Source organism: Macrobrachium rosenbergii, chromosome 21 (assembly GCF_040412425.1).
Source record: "Macrobrachium rosenbergii isolate ZJJX-2024 chromosome 21, ASM4041242v1, whole genome shotgun sequence".
NCBI classification, from domain to species: Eukaryota; Metazoa; Arthropoda; class Malacostraca; order Decapoda; family Palaemonidae; genus Macrobrachium; species Macrobrachium rosenbergii.
This window is the reverse complement of record NC_089761.1, coordinates 14,562,039-14,581,751: the sequence shown is the minus strand read 5'-3', so window position 1 is coordinate 14,581,751 and position 19,713 is coordinate 14,562,039. Positions and strand designations below refer to the sequence as shown.

Here is a 19,713-nt window from a genome sequence, read left to right as displayed (position 1 = left end):
CCGTTTGCATGAAAAAGCGAGATTAATAGGAATAATTTTTCTTTACTGTGCTAATGATAAATTTGGTGGAATGCAAATAGACGCCGTGTCAAAGGAAGAGGCAGAGTTGCCATTCCGAGTTTTATCATTCACGAAACTCAACGACTTTAAGGATCTTTTCAAAAATGCAGCGTGATGAGTAAACTCTGCATTATGCTTATGGAAAATTACTGTTTCTTAATGTATATTAAACTTAATAGTTTATTTCTTTCTATTTTGCATGATATGCCTTTCATACAAATAAGCAAGTTGTGCATATATATATATATATATATATATATATATATATATATATATATATATATATATATATATATATATATACATATGAAAGGGTATATATATATATATATATATATATATATATATATATATATATATATATATATATATATATATATATATATATATATATATATATATATATCTCGCTTATACATATGAAAGGCATATACATATGTGTGTGTGTATATGTTTGTGGGCGCGCGAGCGCGAGTGTGTGTACGTATGTGTACGTGCATAATAAGCTAAATATACCGATAATTATAAACATTTCTCTATCAAATTCGAGTCCTTGCCCACAAGCCATACTGCAAATGATACTTATCCGAAATGATTTCATTGACAAAGCTACTTTTTGTTTTTTATTCGTCAAAAGAAGCCCTACAGGAACTAGTACCAGCAATTTGCTTCAGCAAAACATCCTCCGAGATCCTTAAATCACTGCAGGTTTTCCAATCTTATTAATGACAGATCCCGGTGATTGGGTGTGGTTTATCCAGGGCCTGCTGCTGGCTTAGCAAACCTCGTCAGACACCCGAGCCTTTTGAATTCGCCTTGCATGTACAACTACACAAGACTTAGCGGCGTTGCTTGGGTAAACACTGTAAGACCAATCGTGTTTGGTTGCTTCACAGCATATTTACAAGGACTCGCAAAGCAGGAAAGCAAGAACAATCTCCTATTGAATTTGAATCATCGTAGCGCACGTTCATTTTCTTCACTGCCGCGTTCTTAATAGGAATCGTTGACAAAGACTTGTTCAAATCACATTGCGTATGCACTGGATTTTCTCCTTACATCACGTCATTAAATACAACTTATTGCTATGTTTATAGATTACGCATATACATATATCTATATATATACAGACACACACACACACATATATATATATATATATAATATATATGTGTATGTATGTATGTATGTATATTTAAATAACATAACTTTCGCTGTTATTATAAATAATAATAAAATCAGTTGTAACGTAGATTATTTTCCGTTCGATGCACTATTATTTTTACACTGTATATATATATTCATATCTTATAAATGTGACCGAACTAAACAGTCGAAATACTATTACACATTTGTTACAAAATAACTAAAAAGTTTGAACAGCAACACAGCAAGTATACATGAGATCAAGACCAAAGGCCAAATTCAATAATTTTGTTGACAGTCTTCATTCTAAACGTAACTCTTCAGAAACGTCCCAATAAAACAATTTCTTTCTCAACGTCTGCCTATATACCTTCCACAATGGATTTTTCCATGTCGACAGAAATCTGCTCTTACCTTCCACCACGGATTTTTCCATGTCGACAGAAATCTGCTCTTCTGAGGAGACCTTCTCGCCTTTGCGCCAGCGTTCCAGTTCGGCTTCCATGCGCTCCACCTGTGCTTTCAACTTTGCGTTCTGCAAGATAATAATAATAATAATAATAATAATAATAATAATAATAATAATAATAATAATAATAATAATAATAATCGTGAACAGGAATTACAATAAACAGAGTTCATTTTTGTCTTTTTATAAATGTTTCTTACAATGTCTTTGTAATATTGTAATGATTACTAAAAATTTCACTTCAGACTACTGTGATTCCTAATCCAATTGTTTGTCAAAAAAATAAGCAATTTATAAATGTTTGAATTATCTGACCTTTTCTCTCTCCTTGGAGAAGCGCCTCTTCCATTCTTCAGCTGTGAGTTCTTCATTCACGGAGACGCAGTTCTTGATGGTCTTAGCTCTGTAAACAAGATATTGCGATTAAAAATTTGAAATAATTGCATGGGGGTCATCAGTGGATTGTATTCCCGCCCCTTCCAACATAGATTATCAAATCATATTTTTTTAATATTCATTAAGGCATTTGAATGCAAGGCTTATCAATACCTCAAGGCAGACGGAGAAACAGAGAGAAGCAATTAAACTTTTACCTCTTGCCGAAGTCCAGGGTCGACTTGGTTTCGGCTTCATTGAAGGACGCCGGTGATGCGCAGATGACAATGGTGGTCCTTGCGTTGCCTCCCAAACTCTCCTGCAGGATTCTGGTCAGCTTCGAGTCTCGGTAGGGGACGTGGCCCTGAGGGGAAAGGGATTTCACGGCGTCAGTTCTATTGAATCACACTTATAGGCCAATTCACGGGAACTGATGGATTTATTAACAAAGTTCACATTAATCTCTCTCTCTCTCTCTCTCTCTCTCTCTCTCTCTCTCTCTCTCTCTCTCTCTCTCACACACACACACACACACATACACAGACACGCACATATTATGGTACAAAATGTCGTTTAACATCCAGTTTGGTGATATTCCCAAACTAGAGTGAATTGCATATTAAACGGCACTGTTAGCATAATTCTTGTGAATATAAAAATAAATCACGGTGTTTGTAATAAAATTAATATATTCATACACGCAAACACACACATATATATATATGTTTGTATATATATATATATATATATATATATATATATATATATATATACATATATATATATATATATATATATATATATATATATATATATATATATATATATATATATATATATATATATATATATAGATATAGGCTGATTGCTTACTTTTCTGTAGAAATTCTAGTTTTTCTAAGACAGTCTGTCTTTACAGTTTTAAATCCATTTTAATCACCTGATCATTTACTATCAACGTGAAAAAGACTCATTGCTAAGTTTAACTCTTTTCATTTTTCTGTATTTCGATACTGATACTGTTTAGATTTCCAGCTTGTATTAGGTTTCATTGAAGGCAAAGCTATAGGGAAGATCTTTAATGTATCCTAGCGTTACACTTAGTTTAATTTGGGATGTTTCATGAACAAAAGTTGAAAATTGGAACAGAGTAAATATAGAAGATAGAAGGCCAGTTGGAAAAAACCGGGGTGAACTGATGGAAATTGAAAGGCAAAAAGCAGTGTTACTGGGGCAGGAGGAAAGCTCCAGAAATCGTCTGATACTTTTGAAGTATCGGTGCAAAAGATGCTGTTAGCAGTACCTCCTACGAGAGAGAGAGAGAGAGAGAGAGAGAGAGAGAGAGAGAGAGAGAGAGAGAGAGAGAGAGAGAGAGAGAGAGATCCAATTACTTCTCCGCCAGAGAAATATAAGAAAAGAGTTCATGTGTCGAGAGAGAAAGAGAGAGAGATCCAATTACTTCTCAGCCAGAGAGAAATATAAGAAAAGAGTTCATGTGGAGAGAGAGAGAGAGAGAGAGAGAGAGAGAGAGAGAGAGAGAGAGAGAGAGAGATATGACTTACTTTTCCGTCCGCAAGGGCAGCGATAACGTTACCGAGGGCAGACAGTGATTTGTTGATGTTCTTGGCCTCGTCCAAAACGACGCCCTCAGCTCCGGTCTTCCCAACCTGCAAAGGAAAAAACCTCCATTTAGAGGCTTAAAAACTATATGTAAAAATGATATTTTAAAAAAAATTTCCACTTCAAAATCGTATAATACGTCTCATGGCACAGCCAAAACGTTCAGTCGTCAAAAGCAGCAAACTGTCATTTTGCAAAACGTTTTCCGTAGAGGGAATAATTAAATGTTCCCTATATCGGGGTTTCGCATATGATAATTTCCCCGTTCGGGCACTTTAATTACATCATACAGCTCGTACATTTACCACATTGTCTCGGGAACGGATGATTGAATTACTTTAAGCCTAAATTACCGGTTTGTTTCTCTGAAAATGTACATTATTGTCACTTCAAAATAAAAATTATTGAGGAAATAGACACAAATAAATCGATGATGCGTTACAGATTCATGAAAATAAACGCTGACAGAAGAAAATTATGAAAGGACCTTGAAAAAACGTGAAACTAACAATTAATGGAACCCGTGAAAAAAAAATGAATGGACAAATGAATAAAAAGGTAACATAAAATAAAAAAAAAACTGAAGAGAAAATGAAAAGAAAAAGACAACTTAACCGAAATTACATATATGGAAAGACAAAATAAAGTAACATGAAGCACTGAATGGAAATAAATAATCGAAACGTAGACACAAAATAAAGGAACATGGAAACAAATAAAAAGTTACATAAAAACAAAATTTTGGCATTAAGATACAAAGCAAGGAAACATTTAACAAGGAAAGAACAACGGAAACGCAATATAAGTCAACATGATAACACCAAAAGAATGAACATAATAGACAGGAAATAAACAAACATAAAACGAATTAGAGGAACATACAAGGGGAGAAATAAATCCACACGACACAAAATACAAGAACGCGAAGCCTGCCATATACTAACTTTCTCTGAACCGGCCAAATCGACCAGGTACAGTTTCCCCAGAAGCTTCTTCTGGTTCTCGATGTTCTCCTGTTTCACCTGGATCAAGAACACGCTGTGGGAGCGAGAGCTGTGCTCGTTCATGTCTGAAAGAGAAGAAGAAGAATGAGAAATTGCGATGTGTGAGAAGTTAACTTGGCGAGTGGGGACTGAGAGAGCATTTAAACTGTAAATTGTACCTGATGATGCCCCTTTGAAATTTTTGAGTGGTATCTACTGAGCTAAAAGTGAAACACCAGCACATATTGTGTATTCAGATTCTATCATAAGATCTATACTGAAACTGGCTTATTTGTATGTAAAAAATAATATATTCAAATAGTAGGAGAAATATGCGTGTAAGACATGATGCTCTGTAAATGAAAGTGGCACAGTATGAGCCCAATTCGTTAGATACCATCCACAACATGTTAATCCATAATCATCTAATTACGCTACCAGAATTTCATTCATCCACGAGATCCTGCTCGCACAATATTAAATACTAATGAAAATGACACATCTTAAATGTTGCGGATGAATTAGGGTTATTCCAAAGCTATAAAGATCAATAAAAAAATATATCACGAATCAGCAAAGTTAAGCAACGTTGTTATGGTTGCTCTGCCACATCTTCCCTTCTTTTCCCCATTCTTATTTATTCCGCCTTTGCCTTGAAAAAAACATTATGATGTCTGTCACACTGGTCGCCACGTCTGTATGCGTGTGTATGTGCGTGTACATGATGTATACATTGATTGTGAGCAAAAGTTACTGGGAAAATTCTCTAGAATATTTTTATTTTCCCGACGTATTTTTCAAATCTTTCAGCCAAAAATTTCTGCAATAAATCCAGAACGAATACAACCTCAAAAGAATGGAGACTGTGAAAGGTGAAATGAAAGTTGCGCGATTCTGTAACTTGAAATAAATAATTCAGTTTGCGAAAAAAAGTTACAAGTTTTTCAGGACATCAGTGCCATGTCGGCGTGCAAAGATGAAATTCTGTAAAAGTGTAAAAGGCAGCTCGTGTACCTGTAAAGAAATATATTTATCGATAAATAAAACACAAAATGAAATATTGCTGATCCGGGTTTAAATTAAATCACTGAACGTTACAAGAATAAATGGAATTAAACAGAAACCAAAAATTCTTAGAAATATTAGAGAGAATTTTTTGTGAAGCAGAGACTGAAAACTCTCATGGGAAAATCGTCGAGTTAATTTATTCTGAGAGGAAATTCTGAAAAATCTGGCTGGAAATCATTCGAGGAAATTTATTCTGTAGGGAAAAATGGAAAACTCTTAACGGAAAATAAGGCAAAATTGTGGAAGACGCTACGGAACTGAAAATCATGACCAGGTTAAACCATTTGTTGAAATTAATCACTGCCCCAGGAGACAGAACTTTATGTTACAGCACTTTAAGCTTTTTATATTAAATAGTTTATTACGCTAAAAATAAATAACGCTGTTGGAACAATTTCCCGAATTAAAACTGAAAATTCTTTTATCCATTTCTCGTTCCAAAAGTGAAGTCAGTAGGGGAAAACATTTCTTACACTGAAAAAATATTTTGTAATGGAATACATTATTACATGTATACTAGTGAATAAAATGTGATGTTCAAGCTTTTTAACGGAAACTACCCGTCAAAAACTTGTCCTATCTCACTTGTGAACTTTCATTTCAGTAGATAATTAGTTAAAAAGGCATCATTGTTAAATGGTTTTTATCTTACATTTCATGATAAGATCCATTTGGGAAGCAAATTATAAGTGTTCTCATAAAACGCACTTTTCCGCGGACGTAATTAAATAAGATCCATTACAAGGCAATTAATGAAGTGTCCAATTAAGCCGTGTCTCTGTAAAATTCTGCGGAAGTGCGACTTGGAAGTAAATAAGATTCAGGCTGGGTTTCCTCCAGTACCCCAGTGCTGGTCGTCTTTCTGATTTTTGCTTTTATACTGCGGGAAGTAAACATTTATCTCTGAAGGAATGTTTATATATACAGTATATATATATATATATATATATATATATATATATATATATATATATATATATATATATATATATATATATATATATATATATATATATATATATATATATATTATATATATATTTATATATATATATACATGTGTGTGTGTGTTTACATATGGATATACATGTACTCTTTCTATTCAGTTATTTACAACTACTACCTTCACCTATTATTATTATTATTATTATTATTATTATTATTATTATTATTATTATTATTATTATACATACATAAAAATATGAAAATAAAGTTGTCTAGGGAAAAAAACTCGAGATTCATTTTTCCACTACCTGAATATTCAGCCAAACGCTAAGTGAGGAGAAAGGCCCCCAGAGATAGATTACTGATGCATATTTTTCAAACGTTCAGGCGCATGCACTGACTTATCATTCGCTTGGCGACAAAGGCTATAAAATTTAACTTTTTCACAGAAAATCCCATTCGGAAAGTCAGAACTAACCTAATATCCATCATCTCTTTCCTGGAAATTCTAAGCTTGAAGTTAGGGAGATGTTATTTTTCCGAATCAAATTTTACGTTTAGAAATTAAGTTTTTTCTCATGACACTACAATAATATGAAAAAAGTGAGCAAATCTCTTATACCCTCTACGTATTTTGAGAAGTTTTCCGTGAAACAGTGAAAGATTTCATTCTTTCTGTGCGCGTGTGTGTTTGTATTCGTGTTTCCAGGCGGCCTTGAGGCAGCTTGCTTTGATCTGGAGCATAAGTTCATAAGTTGCTATTTGGATTGTGACGCATTTAATTATTTTCTTCCTTTTATTACCTTCGCTAGACACTAATGTCGACTTTTGCATTCACACTCGATGCTCTGCCTGTGCTAATTTGCTTATAATTATTTGTTTCTTTGCTTATTTTCGGCCTTCAAAGAATTAAAGCTATGATCATAACCATTAACGTTACTGTTGGACACCGCTTTTCTATCTGTTTCCTAATTCTCTTCCATAATTCTTCCTAACTGTTTTCGTTTCTCTTTTCTTGCCTGTCCCCACAGTGCTTTCAGTCCTCCCTGTCACCTGTTTTACTCCTGCCCCTTCCATACTTCTCTGTTTTTTTTTTTTTTTTAGTACGTAGTTTTCTCATTTCCTTTTTCCTTCCTTTGGTATTGTCTTGCACTTCTTTTCACCGAGCCCAAATCTCAGTGCCCAATTTTTCCACTGGTCTTTCATGGGCCTTTTTCTGTCACATTTAACTCCTCCATTTACTACAATGTCTCCCCGCCCCCTTCCCATCCCTCGACTTCTCTTTCTCTCTAAAAAAAAATCTTAATACTGTAGCCTCTTTAATCGATGTCTTCCTCCATTTGAATACAGTTTTCTTAATTCCGTCATTCCCCGCCTACGTACTTCTCTGTCTGTCTATCTGTCTATCCGCCTGTGTCCGTCTCTTCTGTCCCTCTTCCGTGAATCCCAATCCAATTTCGTCCCCACGTTCATCATTTGCTGTCACAGTCTTTGGTACTTGTGGAAACCCACCCGGCCGACTTCTAAACGTCTTCAGAATGTAAATTCTTTTATTAACTTCGAAAAATTCCTCAGGGCTCAAGTGTGGTTCGAGGACTTTCGTCCTTGGCAGTTTTTCGACGTTTTATTGAAAAAATTCAAATTTAGGAACGCCGCCAAAAATGCACAGTTCGAAATGGTTTCTTACTGGTAGCATATATTTTATGCAGATAGATGAAAATATATAAGTATACATACATACATTAAAAACTGCATTATAAACTATCGGTAAGTAAAGGCCTCCTCATACACACCAACCTTCACACAAAGCTGCGGCTTTTTGCTCAAGGAAACAACAAGGCGACCTAAATAATAATGAGAAATAAATAAACGCGGAGAAAGCGAAAACCGCATGTGGGTGACAAGGGCCCGTTCCAAATCTTTCATCTCTTTTTGCGGAGAGAGAAAGAGAGAAAGAGAGGTGGGGACGAAGGCGGGTTCAAGGCTCCTTTGTAAGTTCCTGAAGTATTTTCGGTCCACGCCCCCTCCGAGGGGTTCCTTGAAGGAGCACTTATTCCGTTATAGAAGCGGCCCCAGAAGGGGACCAGTGTCAAGGAGGCTATGTGAAGAGGTCGTATGGAGCTCTCACTTCTACATCATTAAAGTTACTGTTTGGAGGTCGGTATGATATAAACGACACTCACGTCATCAGTGGATTTATGTACAGTAAACACGTAATTATAACATTCGGTATTCATTCAGGTATTTTGAGTCTCGAATTCCTATTAGAATTAAAACCAATACACACACATATAATTTATATATATATATATATATATATATATATATATATAATATATATATATATATATATATATATATATATATATATATATATATATATATATATATAGTGTGGCTTAATGTGAGATTGCTGAACTCAAAATAGTATGGTCCGTGGTTTGCGCCCAGCCCCCCACCACGAATTAACGCAGCTGTTATTGGATACCAGCTGAGCTGGAAGGAAAAAACATGGCAAGGTGGTAGCAAACCTAAAGGCGTGCTGAAATTAGGAAGGCTCTCATCCCCCTGTGCCACCACTTTGAAATGAAAGGAAGCATTAGAAATATATTATTATGTACTGTACACACACATAGTATATATATATATATATATATATATATATATATATATTATATATATGGATATGAATGTAAATATATAGATACATATATACTGTATATGTATATATATATATATATATATATATATATATATATATATATATATATATATATATATATATAATAAAAAAAAGTTACGTATACCTTAGTTTTACCAGACAACTGAGCTGATTAACAGCTCTCCTAGGACTGGCCCGAAGGATTAGACTTATTTTACGTGGCTAAGAACCAACTGGTTACTTAGCAACGGGACCTACAGCTTATTGTGGAATCCGAACCACATTATAGAGAGAAATGAATTTCTATCACCAGAAATAAATTCCTCTAACTCTTCATCAGCCGGCCGGGGGAACTGAACTCCGGCCCATCGAGTGACAGTCAGGACTCTACCGGCTCAGCCAACGACGAGCTATATATATATATTATGTATATGTATATATATATATATATATATATATATCTAGAATATATATCTAGAGAGAGAGAGAGAGAGAGAGAGAGAGAGAGAGAGAGAGAGAGAGAGAGAGAGAGAGAGAGAGAGAGGGGAAGGGGAAGGGATCAGGATACCAACCTCATCTCAGTAGGACTTGTTGAGAAGTGGAAAATATATATACAATTATACGTCTCACCTCGTTAATGATCTTTAATAAAACTCATAAAAAACCAGCAATGGCTTCTTATCCCTATTTTATGCTACCATGTTACCATTAATATTAAATATTAATATTAATCCATGAAAAATATTAATCCATGAGAGTTTTAGTTCAAATCATTAGTTACATAAACGAGGACCGTGACACTGACCATAAATGTAATAAAGGGTCATTCAAAGGTGAAATGTACAAAGGTTACAACGAAGGTTAAGCGTGTCAAAACCGAAAAATACAGAAAAAAAAGAATGAACATTATTTTTCTAACACTCCGGGAAATAGTCGTACGTAAATGTTTACGCTTTCCATGAATGTCAGAGGTGGGAATATGGGCTTTGGTGGCTCGCATGACTTCCCACACAGTGACACAAAAATGATATGGGGTTCAGTAAAACTTAATTTTCACTGCACATGTTATAAAGTCATGGATAATACATGTATGCCTAATCAAAAACTTAGTTTAGATTAAGCCAGGCTTTAAAACAGGTTAACTTCCCCTTTCCTTTAAAACTTCTTCTTCTTCTTTTAACGTGTTTTTTTCCCATTTGTATGGGGTAAGCACGATGCCTTCTTTTTTTTTTTGAAGGACTTTGATTTGGCTTGGGGTAGACTTTGTAGTTAGTCTCGATCGGCTACCCTGCCTGTCATCGCTTAGACCCTGGTAGCGTATGTACAGTACATGTATTGTACCAGTCACCAGCAGCGAGGAGACGTTGCGCGGTTAGGTCGTCAGTCGAGACAGTCGAGACGCGTGAGGTGTCTGTTATGATTTTAGAAGATGCTGGAGTGGCTTTGTTTGTGTGTGTATTAGTCTGTAACACCCATTTGCTTTTAAGCAATCCTATCCGTTGATTACATACATAATCCCGGGGTGTCTACACAGATAGCAAAGTGTCCGCCACAGACCTCTAAGAAGTCCGAGGCTGCCGCTCTAACCGACTTGGCCATCGAGGCTCCCCCGATTTCGTTTAAAACAATCCTGAAAAATTACTTAATTACAGAGCTAGAACCCATAATTAGACGCTTTACACCTGAATTAGGTTAGGTTACATCAGGTGCTTTGGGTTACCTGTCTCTAAGTCCTCTAAGCCGTCTTGTAGTTTTTTTTTGTTTTTGCATTCTTTGGTTTTCTTGCTTACACTGCCTCTCATGTTATGTCATGTATCTAGATTGTGCGTATGTTACTGTCTCTACTTTGTATATTCCACGTATATGGTCTTGATCTAAAATAAAATTATTATTATTACCCCATATAAAAATGGGAAAAAGCACGTTAAAACGAAGAAAAAAAATTATTATTATTATTATTATTATGATAACCATGAAACCAGCCAATAAAGTCGTTTCTTCATTTACGAAGTCAAATCATATACATACTTGATATACTGTATTTCTATCAAAATTGCTGAAACACTTATTTGCTTATGCATAATTTGAATAAACAGAGTCTCATCTAAATTCAATCTGATCCAGTTTATGAATCAAGCTTCATTAGCGTAAATCAGTTAGATTAAACGCCAACCCTATATCCACTTGAGAAAATAAAGAAATTACACATTTCTATATACACATATAATATATAGTATATAAATATATATAAAATATATATATATATATATATATATATATATATATATATATATATATATATATATATATATATACAGTATATATATACACACTCACACGCCAGCAACTCTATACATAGTTACAGCTACTATGATCCCTTAATTTTTCTCTCTCCCCTATTATTTAGGATACAGTTTCCACTGAAAGCCCTGTAATCCGGAAGGCTATGCATGTAGAAAATCTTCCCAGGTGGGATTCGAACGGGCACTGGTTGGAAGACAGTGATGAGCCCATTACATCACCAAGAAGGTATAACTTCCTAAACACTAAACCCTCTTCTAACCAGCATGGGTTCGATCCCAAATGGAAAGGATTATCTAAACATTTATTCCCTTACTCTCAATATACAGTACATGAGAATGTTAACATTTGTACATATTGTACATATTTCTATCAATACACTTACTGGTGACGGCGACGTGTCTGTTGGACTTCCCAAGCTCGATGACTTCGAAGACCTCTTCCGGCGACGACACGAAGCGTTCGGTGGCGCCCTTGACGGAGGGCACGCGGTTCTTGTCCTCGTGCACGGACAGGTTCACCTTCGACACTGAAAGGAGGAAAATGGTTAAAATGAATAGAAGAGAATATCCTGTACTTAAATCTAAACCCTTGACAAGGCACCACTTACAGCGTGCCTTGCTAGGCGCACTGTAGGCGGTCCTAAGAATCTTTGCAGTATCCCTTCTTAAGCCCCCCGGCTGCGTTGCTTTCTGCTTTTCAGTTTCATCCGTTTCCTCTGGTCTCTTCTTAACTAGCTGTCCATCTTCTTTAACTCCCCCTTGTATCGACAGTTTCACCTTTTATTTATAGTAATAATATCAGCAATAAATTTGAGGAAATAAGCGAACGGAGAATCACGGAGAATGTCAGTGAGCAAGAGCATAAGGGAGGGAGTGATTTGGGGAAGCAGAAGGAATAAGACTGAGGACAATCAAGAAAATGGAAATGCACGAGGGGAACAGCGAGAGGGGAAAAGGGGAAGCTCCGTCGAAATAGGGAGATCACAGATCAAAGTAACACTTGCATAAATAGAGAGAGAGAGAGAGAGAGAGAGAGAGAGAGAGAGAGAGAGAGAGAAGCCTGGCGACATATACTGGAAAGGAAACCTTAAACGGAAATCAGTAAACGAACAAGATATGAGACATTTAAACTTTCAATCTGGATGGAAATGGAACCTTCGAAAGGCAGAAAGGTAGAACGATGGTGGTGAATGGCGTAGAGATTGAGGCACGATTTGAAAGGAATGTGTACGATGAAAACAAACAATAAAGAGGAAAGACAAAAAAAAAAAACCATTAAGAATAGAAATATAAATTGAACTGTAAGGAGATAAAACTTTTTCCTTTTTAGAAACGACAATTTCCCCCAGCTCCAGCCCCGACTCCGTTCTTTTCACTGCTTCTGTCAAGACTGGACTAGATACGGATATTAGATTGCCTTGACCATTAGCCTCCGCAATGCCCCAGAAATTATTCGGTGATAATAATGACGTGGAAAAAAATCGGTAGGCGTAAATTGAATAAAAAATCATTATGATTAAGCCGAACTCTTATTACGAGACGAATAAAAATTCTTCAAGCTCAAATAATTTAAGTACAAAAGAGAAAACTCCGATAATAGGAGATTAGAGCATTAATCCAAACATGCGGAAAACGAATGTAAAGTGATATATTAACGATAAAGAAGTTTAATGAGTGAATTAACGAATAGACGACTGTATAAAAAGCACAAATATCCCCATTTAAATTAGAACAATTTCAGCAAAAGCCGAGCGCCACTCAAAAATATGATAGCTCTGCCCTGAGAAGAAATTATTCAAGTTCCTGATGAGCAGCAACCCCACGATGGTTGGCTTTAACGAAGAGGATACATAGAAAGAAATAAAATTAGGAAGATAAAAAAAAACATAAAAAAAATTGATGGGTCCATCACAAGACCGCTGAGCTGCCTGGAAACTACAGGTCGGTCGACGTCTATAAATAGACCAATAATCAGAGTCCCGGGGACGTGACGTCACAGACGCTTTAGCCAACAGCGGACCGCTTTCTCGAATTTCCCATTAAGTTAAACAATAGTGAAGGCAATGGAAAGGAAACGGGAAGGTATCTATAAAGAGACCAATTATAAAAGAAATATTATTATTTGGAAAAGAAAGCTGGGAGGTCGATATGAAACATAGCTCGGTTAGAAAGGAGAGAAGATTTACACAAGCAAGCACATACACACGCACAAATGCACATTATATATATATATATATATATATATATATATATATATATATATATATATATATATATATATATATATATATATATATATATATATATATATATATATATGTATGTATGTATATAATATGACACTTTAGACAGAATATTTAATAAAAAAGTAAATATAGTAATGTATCCAATTTATGTTTGAATACCATTATACAAAATTGTAAAAGATACAAAAATAATGCAAGGTATTTTTAATCTCAGAAAGATTAAGAAATCAGGGGAAGTTCATGGCTCTTTCTCTCTCTCTCTCTCTCTCTCTCTCTCATACCTAACAGAGTCTCTCTTTTCCCACAACCATCTTTATTAGTAAAAACAGCAAAATTCCTCATAAAATCTTTATATGAAAGCTGTTCGAGCCAGTTACTCTGGAGCACCTTTATTAAATGCTAAAGGGTAGAAAATGCGTTGCTCTATGTCAACAGAGACGTCTGACTCATTTAGCGAAAAACTGCAGGCATTCAATTTAATCTCGTCTCAAATTATATAGACGCACCACTTGCGTGCCCGTTCATCTCAGAGCCTGACAAGGCATTTTATCCTTATAATTAAAATTTATTAAAGAATTTTCCACAGCAGATTCATTACACGTGTGGCCCTAAACTCTCTCTCTCTCTCTCTCTCTCTCTCTCTCTCATACCTAACACCCTCCTTTTTTCACAAGACTATTTCATATTTTCCAAGTAAGGTCACTCTCTTTTATATAAAAAAATTTCAAGAAATGTTATTTACCAAAACAAATTTATATCAGAAACAAGAAACACGATAATTAAAATATATTTCATATACCACATTTTATGAATTTGGGCGTAATTTCAGGCCAAATTTAATTTCAAACTCCAAATGGCGTAATGGAATGTTAGATGCTGTTGTAACCGCCAGCTGTGTAATATAAAAAAAAAAAATGGGAAAAATAATGAAATAATTTTCTGCACAGAAATTACAGCCAAAGAAAATTCTTAAAAAAATAATACGTACATTTATGAGTGTATTCAAAATCATCTTTCTCTCTCACCTTTCAACCTGATGATTCTGAACACTGCCGTTGTCAAGTCATTAAAATACGATGACTGTATTTCAATAAAGCTTTGTTAGCCCGCTCGGCAGTTGAGGCATCATGCTTTTAATCAAACGAGAGAACAACAAGCGAGTGGTCGCCACAACATTTGAATATTTTAGTTACGTCGATTCTCGTTAGCTACGTGAGTCTCCCAAACGTACAAACAGGGAGTCCTCCTACAAACCAACATTACTGATTTTCACTTTATCGAGTGGCAGTGACTTAAAGTTCGAAATCAATGGCACTTGGACCCGTAGTGAAGAAAGGCTCTAAATACTTGATATCACAGGTAAGTTTGTTTCCAATCATTTCACAAAGATGGTGACATTTTACAGGTATACAGGTGAGTTATTTCAAAGGTATATATGATTTTGGCCTTATGGGTAGTAAATTTATATGGAAGCTGCTTTATTAAATCATCATCCAGGAACCAAGACGTATAAGGAGCAGCTGTGGCGACAACCCTGTATCTAAAATCAATATACTCATGGTCTACAAGGCGGTAGGAAAGTCTGCTCATGAGATCTGAAGCCCCAAGGAATGCTGACTGTCGAGTTATCGGGCTGAAATTAACGGCGTTGATTACTAAGAGGCCACAGAATGTCCTCAAAGTGGTTCGGTGACGCAATAAGCAGGGTAATAGCCATCGAGAGAACTTCAGTAAATGTCATGATTTTTTAACATTGCGAAAACTCCATTTGGGTTAGTTTTAAAATGAGGTTCGAAATACAGACACACCTTTGCTGCGATACCGGTGTCATCATCAATGTATTTCTCTCTCTCTCTCTCTCTCTCTCTACCTCGAGGCAATCCATTTGGGTTTGTCATATAAAAAGGGTAGAAATACAAGTAGACCATTGCTGTGATAAGAGTGTAGTCATCAATGTATCTCTCTCTCTCTCTCTCTCTCTCTCTCTCTCTCTCTCTCTCTCTCTACCTTGAGGCAATCCATTTGGTTTGTCATATAAAAAAAGGGTAGAAATCCAAGTAGACCATTGCTGTGATAAGAGTGTAATCATCAATGTATCTCTCTCTCTCTCTCTCTCTCTCTCTCTCTCTCTCTCTCTCTCTCTCTCGTTCCCTTAACCTCGAGGCAATTCCCCGAGTGACTTCCCCAATATGCCCTTTCACCTTAAATGATCAAAGAGCGAAAGGAAAGTCAAAGAGGCAGAATTCATATGCATCTGCATCATTTCTTCTTTTCCGTTCTTTCCACTCGTGCGTTCCCAGCTTAACCTTAAAATGAAAAAGTTTAATAGAACAGCAAGAATATGAAAAAGGAAACAGGTCGCCATATGTACAAAAGCAAACAGAACTAATTGCAATTGTTAATTTCAAAAGTGGTTCGTCAGATCGATGGAGAATTTCATCAACACTGTATCATTGTACCAACTCCAGAATACCTGGATAAAGAACTACAAAGGGGCTATGAAACTCAACACGAGTAATAATTAAAAGCAAGCGCCAGGTATGCAGGGACTACAACTATTATTGGTTAAATCGAGAAATTGCTGAAGGATTTCAGTAACATGAATTATAAGACAATACAAAATAGCAGAAAGACATATACTAAAGGACATGTTAGGGAGAAAATGCCTAATACCCCTTGAGACAGATATTCAAAGAGGGTTACTTCAAGTAAGCATACCTTCAAAATTTGAGAAAAGCTGAAAATTTGAAAAGTTAGTTTTGGGCAAGAAAAGCAATCAGAGAGAGAGAGAGAGAGAGAGAGAGAGAGAGAGAGAGAGAGAGAGAGAGAGAGAGAGTTCAAAATGACCTAATTACATTACCTGAGCTACTTCAGTATCCTTCAGTATCCGTCTACCTGCCTAATTCTAGATTCATTTCGGTTCTCAGTATGACTGAGAACTATGACAAATTTAGTCACATTTAAGAGAAGCATGGTAGGTTTGAGGACATACAGGTATAGGTTCTAATGAATCACCAAAAACAACAGATTAAGTATGTATACACTTACAACGAGAAAAGTTAAAACTAACCACTGATCATTTATACTAAATCTAGTCATGTTGAACATTTTCCTTTTTTGTTTACTCTGCGCATACAACGTTATCTCTATCTCTCTGTGTCTATTTACATATATTCTTACACACACACATATATAAAAATAAATATAAATATAAACACATATCATATTTGGGCATATTTTCTGTCTAATACAATTTCTATTGAAGTCAGTGGCATTGTTCGCAGATACTATCTTCTTATCAAGACTTTGAATCAGTCTATACTTCTTCTCTTCCTCCTCTCGCAAGCTTCTCAAGAACACATATATATATATATATATATATATATATATATATATATATATATATATATATATACATACATACACATATATATATATATGTATATATATGCGTATATAATGTATATATATATGTAAATATATATAATATATATAATAGAAAAAGAGAGACGAAACTCTACCTTCATCCAGTTTCCATTTCATCTATTTATTAAAAATAAGACATCTGCACCATCAGCAATGCCACATTCCGTAAACGGAAGCCAATGATGAAAAAACTGAACATTACATAGGCTACACTTTGTTTTCTCGCAAAGAACCAAACTAATAAAAACGAAATAAAGGCAAATACCAATACCGTGTAAGCAAGGCCTCAACGCCAGGCCTGCTATCAATCACCTAAAAGAGTGAATAAATCACCACACTTGAACGAAGCACTGTTAAGATGACGAATGAGATCGAGGGCTGTATATATGTGTAGGCTTTAAGGGACTGAGAGAAAACGGGACTGCAGCCTATGATGAATTGTAGTACTGGGCAAGAGAGAGAGAGAGAGAGAGAGAGAGAGAGAGAGAGAGAGAGAGAGAGAGAGAGAGAGAGAGAGAGAGAGAGAGAGAGAGAGAGAGAGAGAGAGAGAGAGAGAGAGAAAATATTATTAAAGATTAACAGAGAGAGAGAGAGAGAGAGAGAGAGAGAGAGAGAGAGAGAGAGAGAGAGAGAGAGAGAGAGGGGAAAATATTATTAAAGATTAACAGAGAGAGAGAGAGAGAGAGAGAGAGAGAGAGAGAGAGAGAGAGAGAGAGAGAGAGTCTGTGGTAGGGATGGTAATACATGTAATTCATTTACGGATGCTATTCAATTGAACATCCTGCCTACAAGTGTACAGGATTTCCCAAGAGGAATCTCTCACAGGACACTGTTTCAACGAGATACGCGGGGGAACCCCTAAGGATACAAATCTATTTTATCTCGTCACTGGTGTGCTTATTCAAGTGAATAATTATATTTGTCATTCTCCATAACTGCCAGCATTCAAATGGAATCAGTTAAAGAGGATCATTAAAATACTAACCAGTCTTCAAGCTTTTGTTCATTGAATATAAAAGAAGGAAAAACAGAGAGAGAGAGAGAGAGAGAGAGAGAGAGAGAGAGAGAGAGAGAGAGAGAGAGAGAGAGAGAGAGAGAGATAGTAGAAATTATAAGACAATGATTAATAAATTATAAGATAAGGATTAACAAATAAGCAAAATAGAAATATGCAGACAAAATAACAAGTCGATGATTTCTAATTTCCATTTTTTGATGAAGTAATTAATACGAAGAAAGCTTCATAAAAAAACGGTACTAATTTCGGCGTGAACAAGGAGAGCATTAATTTCTCTCTGAACTAAAATGAGGGTGGAAAGCAAAAAAGTGAGAGAATATTTTGCAAAAATGGCACTAATTAAATTTGTATGCAAAGTCGCCATGAAGGTGAAAATGAAGCAATACAGTCGAGAGTCGGATTATCCGTCCCGAAATATATTCAGATACATCTTAAAATATTCCTATTCACATTACGAAAAGCCAAAGGCCTGTATAATAATGGGTATTCATCATTATGGATAATCGGTTGACTGAAAGAAATTTATTCTTTTTGATGGCTAGGGGAGTCAAAGAACTTTCTAAAGAAGGGGTTTACATCTTTAAGGATGATGAATTGCATTTCTAAAGATGGGTATTCATCACCAGAAGGGAATATTCACCATGACTGATAACAAAATGACTTTCTAGAATTGGCCATTCATCACCAGATGGTAAAATGATTTCTCAAAACTGCGCATAGATCATCACGGATGGTAAATGGGCTATAAAATGGCCATTTATCTAAAAGACGTCAAGTAACAGAGAAATATGACTGCTCCATTCAAACATTGTCTCTGAGCTTTCACAAATGTCCATCGCCAATATTCTTCATATATTATGGCTATCTATCTTTGGATACTGACTTTACAGAAACAAAAATGAATTCATCACGATCTTTTACATGAATTTCAAAAGTGGTTATTCAGTTAAATAAATACGTCCCAGGGAACAGCATTTCATTTACAGTTGTATTCGAAAGATTATCCAAATGGCTTTGAAGGGCGGATGGCTCTTACAAAAGTGGAATTCTTTTTTATTTCCAAAATGAACGGCACTTTATAATGAGATCAAATAGTTTCTTATACCTTGCATTATTTTTAGGAAACGACTGATCTCATTTTTCTCATTATACTATGTTACTGCTAAGCTTCCATTCATTTACTAATATGCCTTAAAATATCAATACATTAACAAGATTTTGAGGGTAATTTACACCTTTGTCACGACAGCTTCATCATCAAATTTTCTGAATGATGTCTGGCTATGTTCACCGGTGGCAGCACCACCTTAAAAGAACCTCTCTAGCTCCGTTTGAGAAACGAAAAAGAAAATGAGAAAATCTAATGAGTAAACAGTGACTGGCCTATATCCT

General features: G+C 35.4%; 1 protein-coding gene across 4 annotated transcripts in view; it reads right to left on the bottom strand.

Moving 5' to 3' along the window:
* LOC136849695 (kinesin heavy chain-like) overlaps nt 1-19,713 on the bottom strand; it is a 446,857-nt gene that overhangs the window by 38,623 nt on the left and 388,521 nt on the right. For all 4 annotated transcript variants that reach the window (XM_067123042.1, XM_067123039.1, XM_067123041.1 and 1 more), the window contains exons 5-10: nt 12,015-12,158; nt 4,615-4,739; nt 3,613-3,717; nt 2,269-2,414; nt 1,991-2,078; nt 1,621-1,741 (exon numbers count right to left, since the gene is read on the bottom strand). In XM_067123042.1, coding sequence (XP_066979143.1) covers nt 1,621-1,741; nt 1,991-2,078; nt 2,269-2,414; nt 3,613-3,717; nt 4,615-4,739; nt 12,015-12,158 — 729 coding nt within the window. The remainder of the gene's footprint in view (nt 1-1,620; nt 1,742-1,990; nt 2,079-2,268; nt 2,415-3,612; nt 3,718-4,614; nt 4,740-12,014; nt 12,159-19,713) is intronic.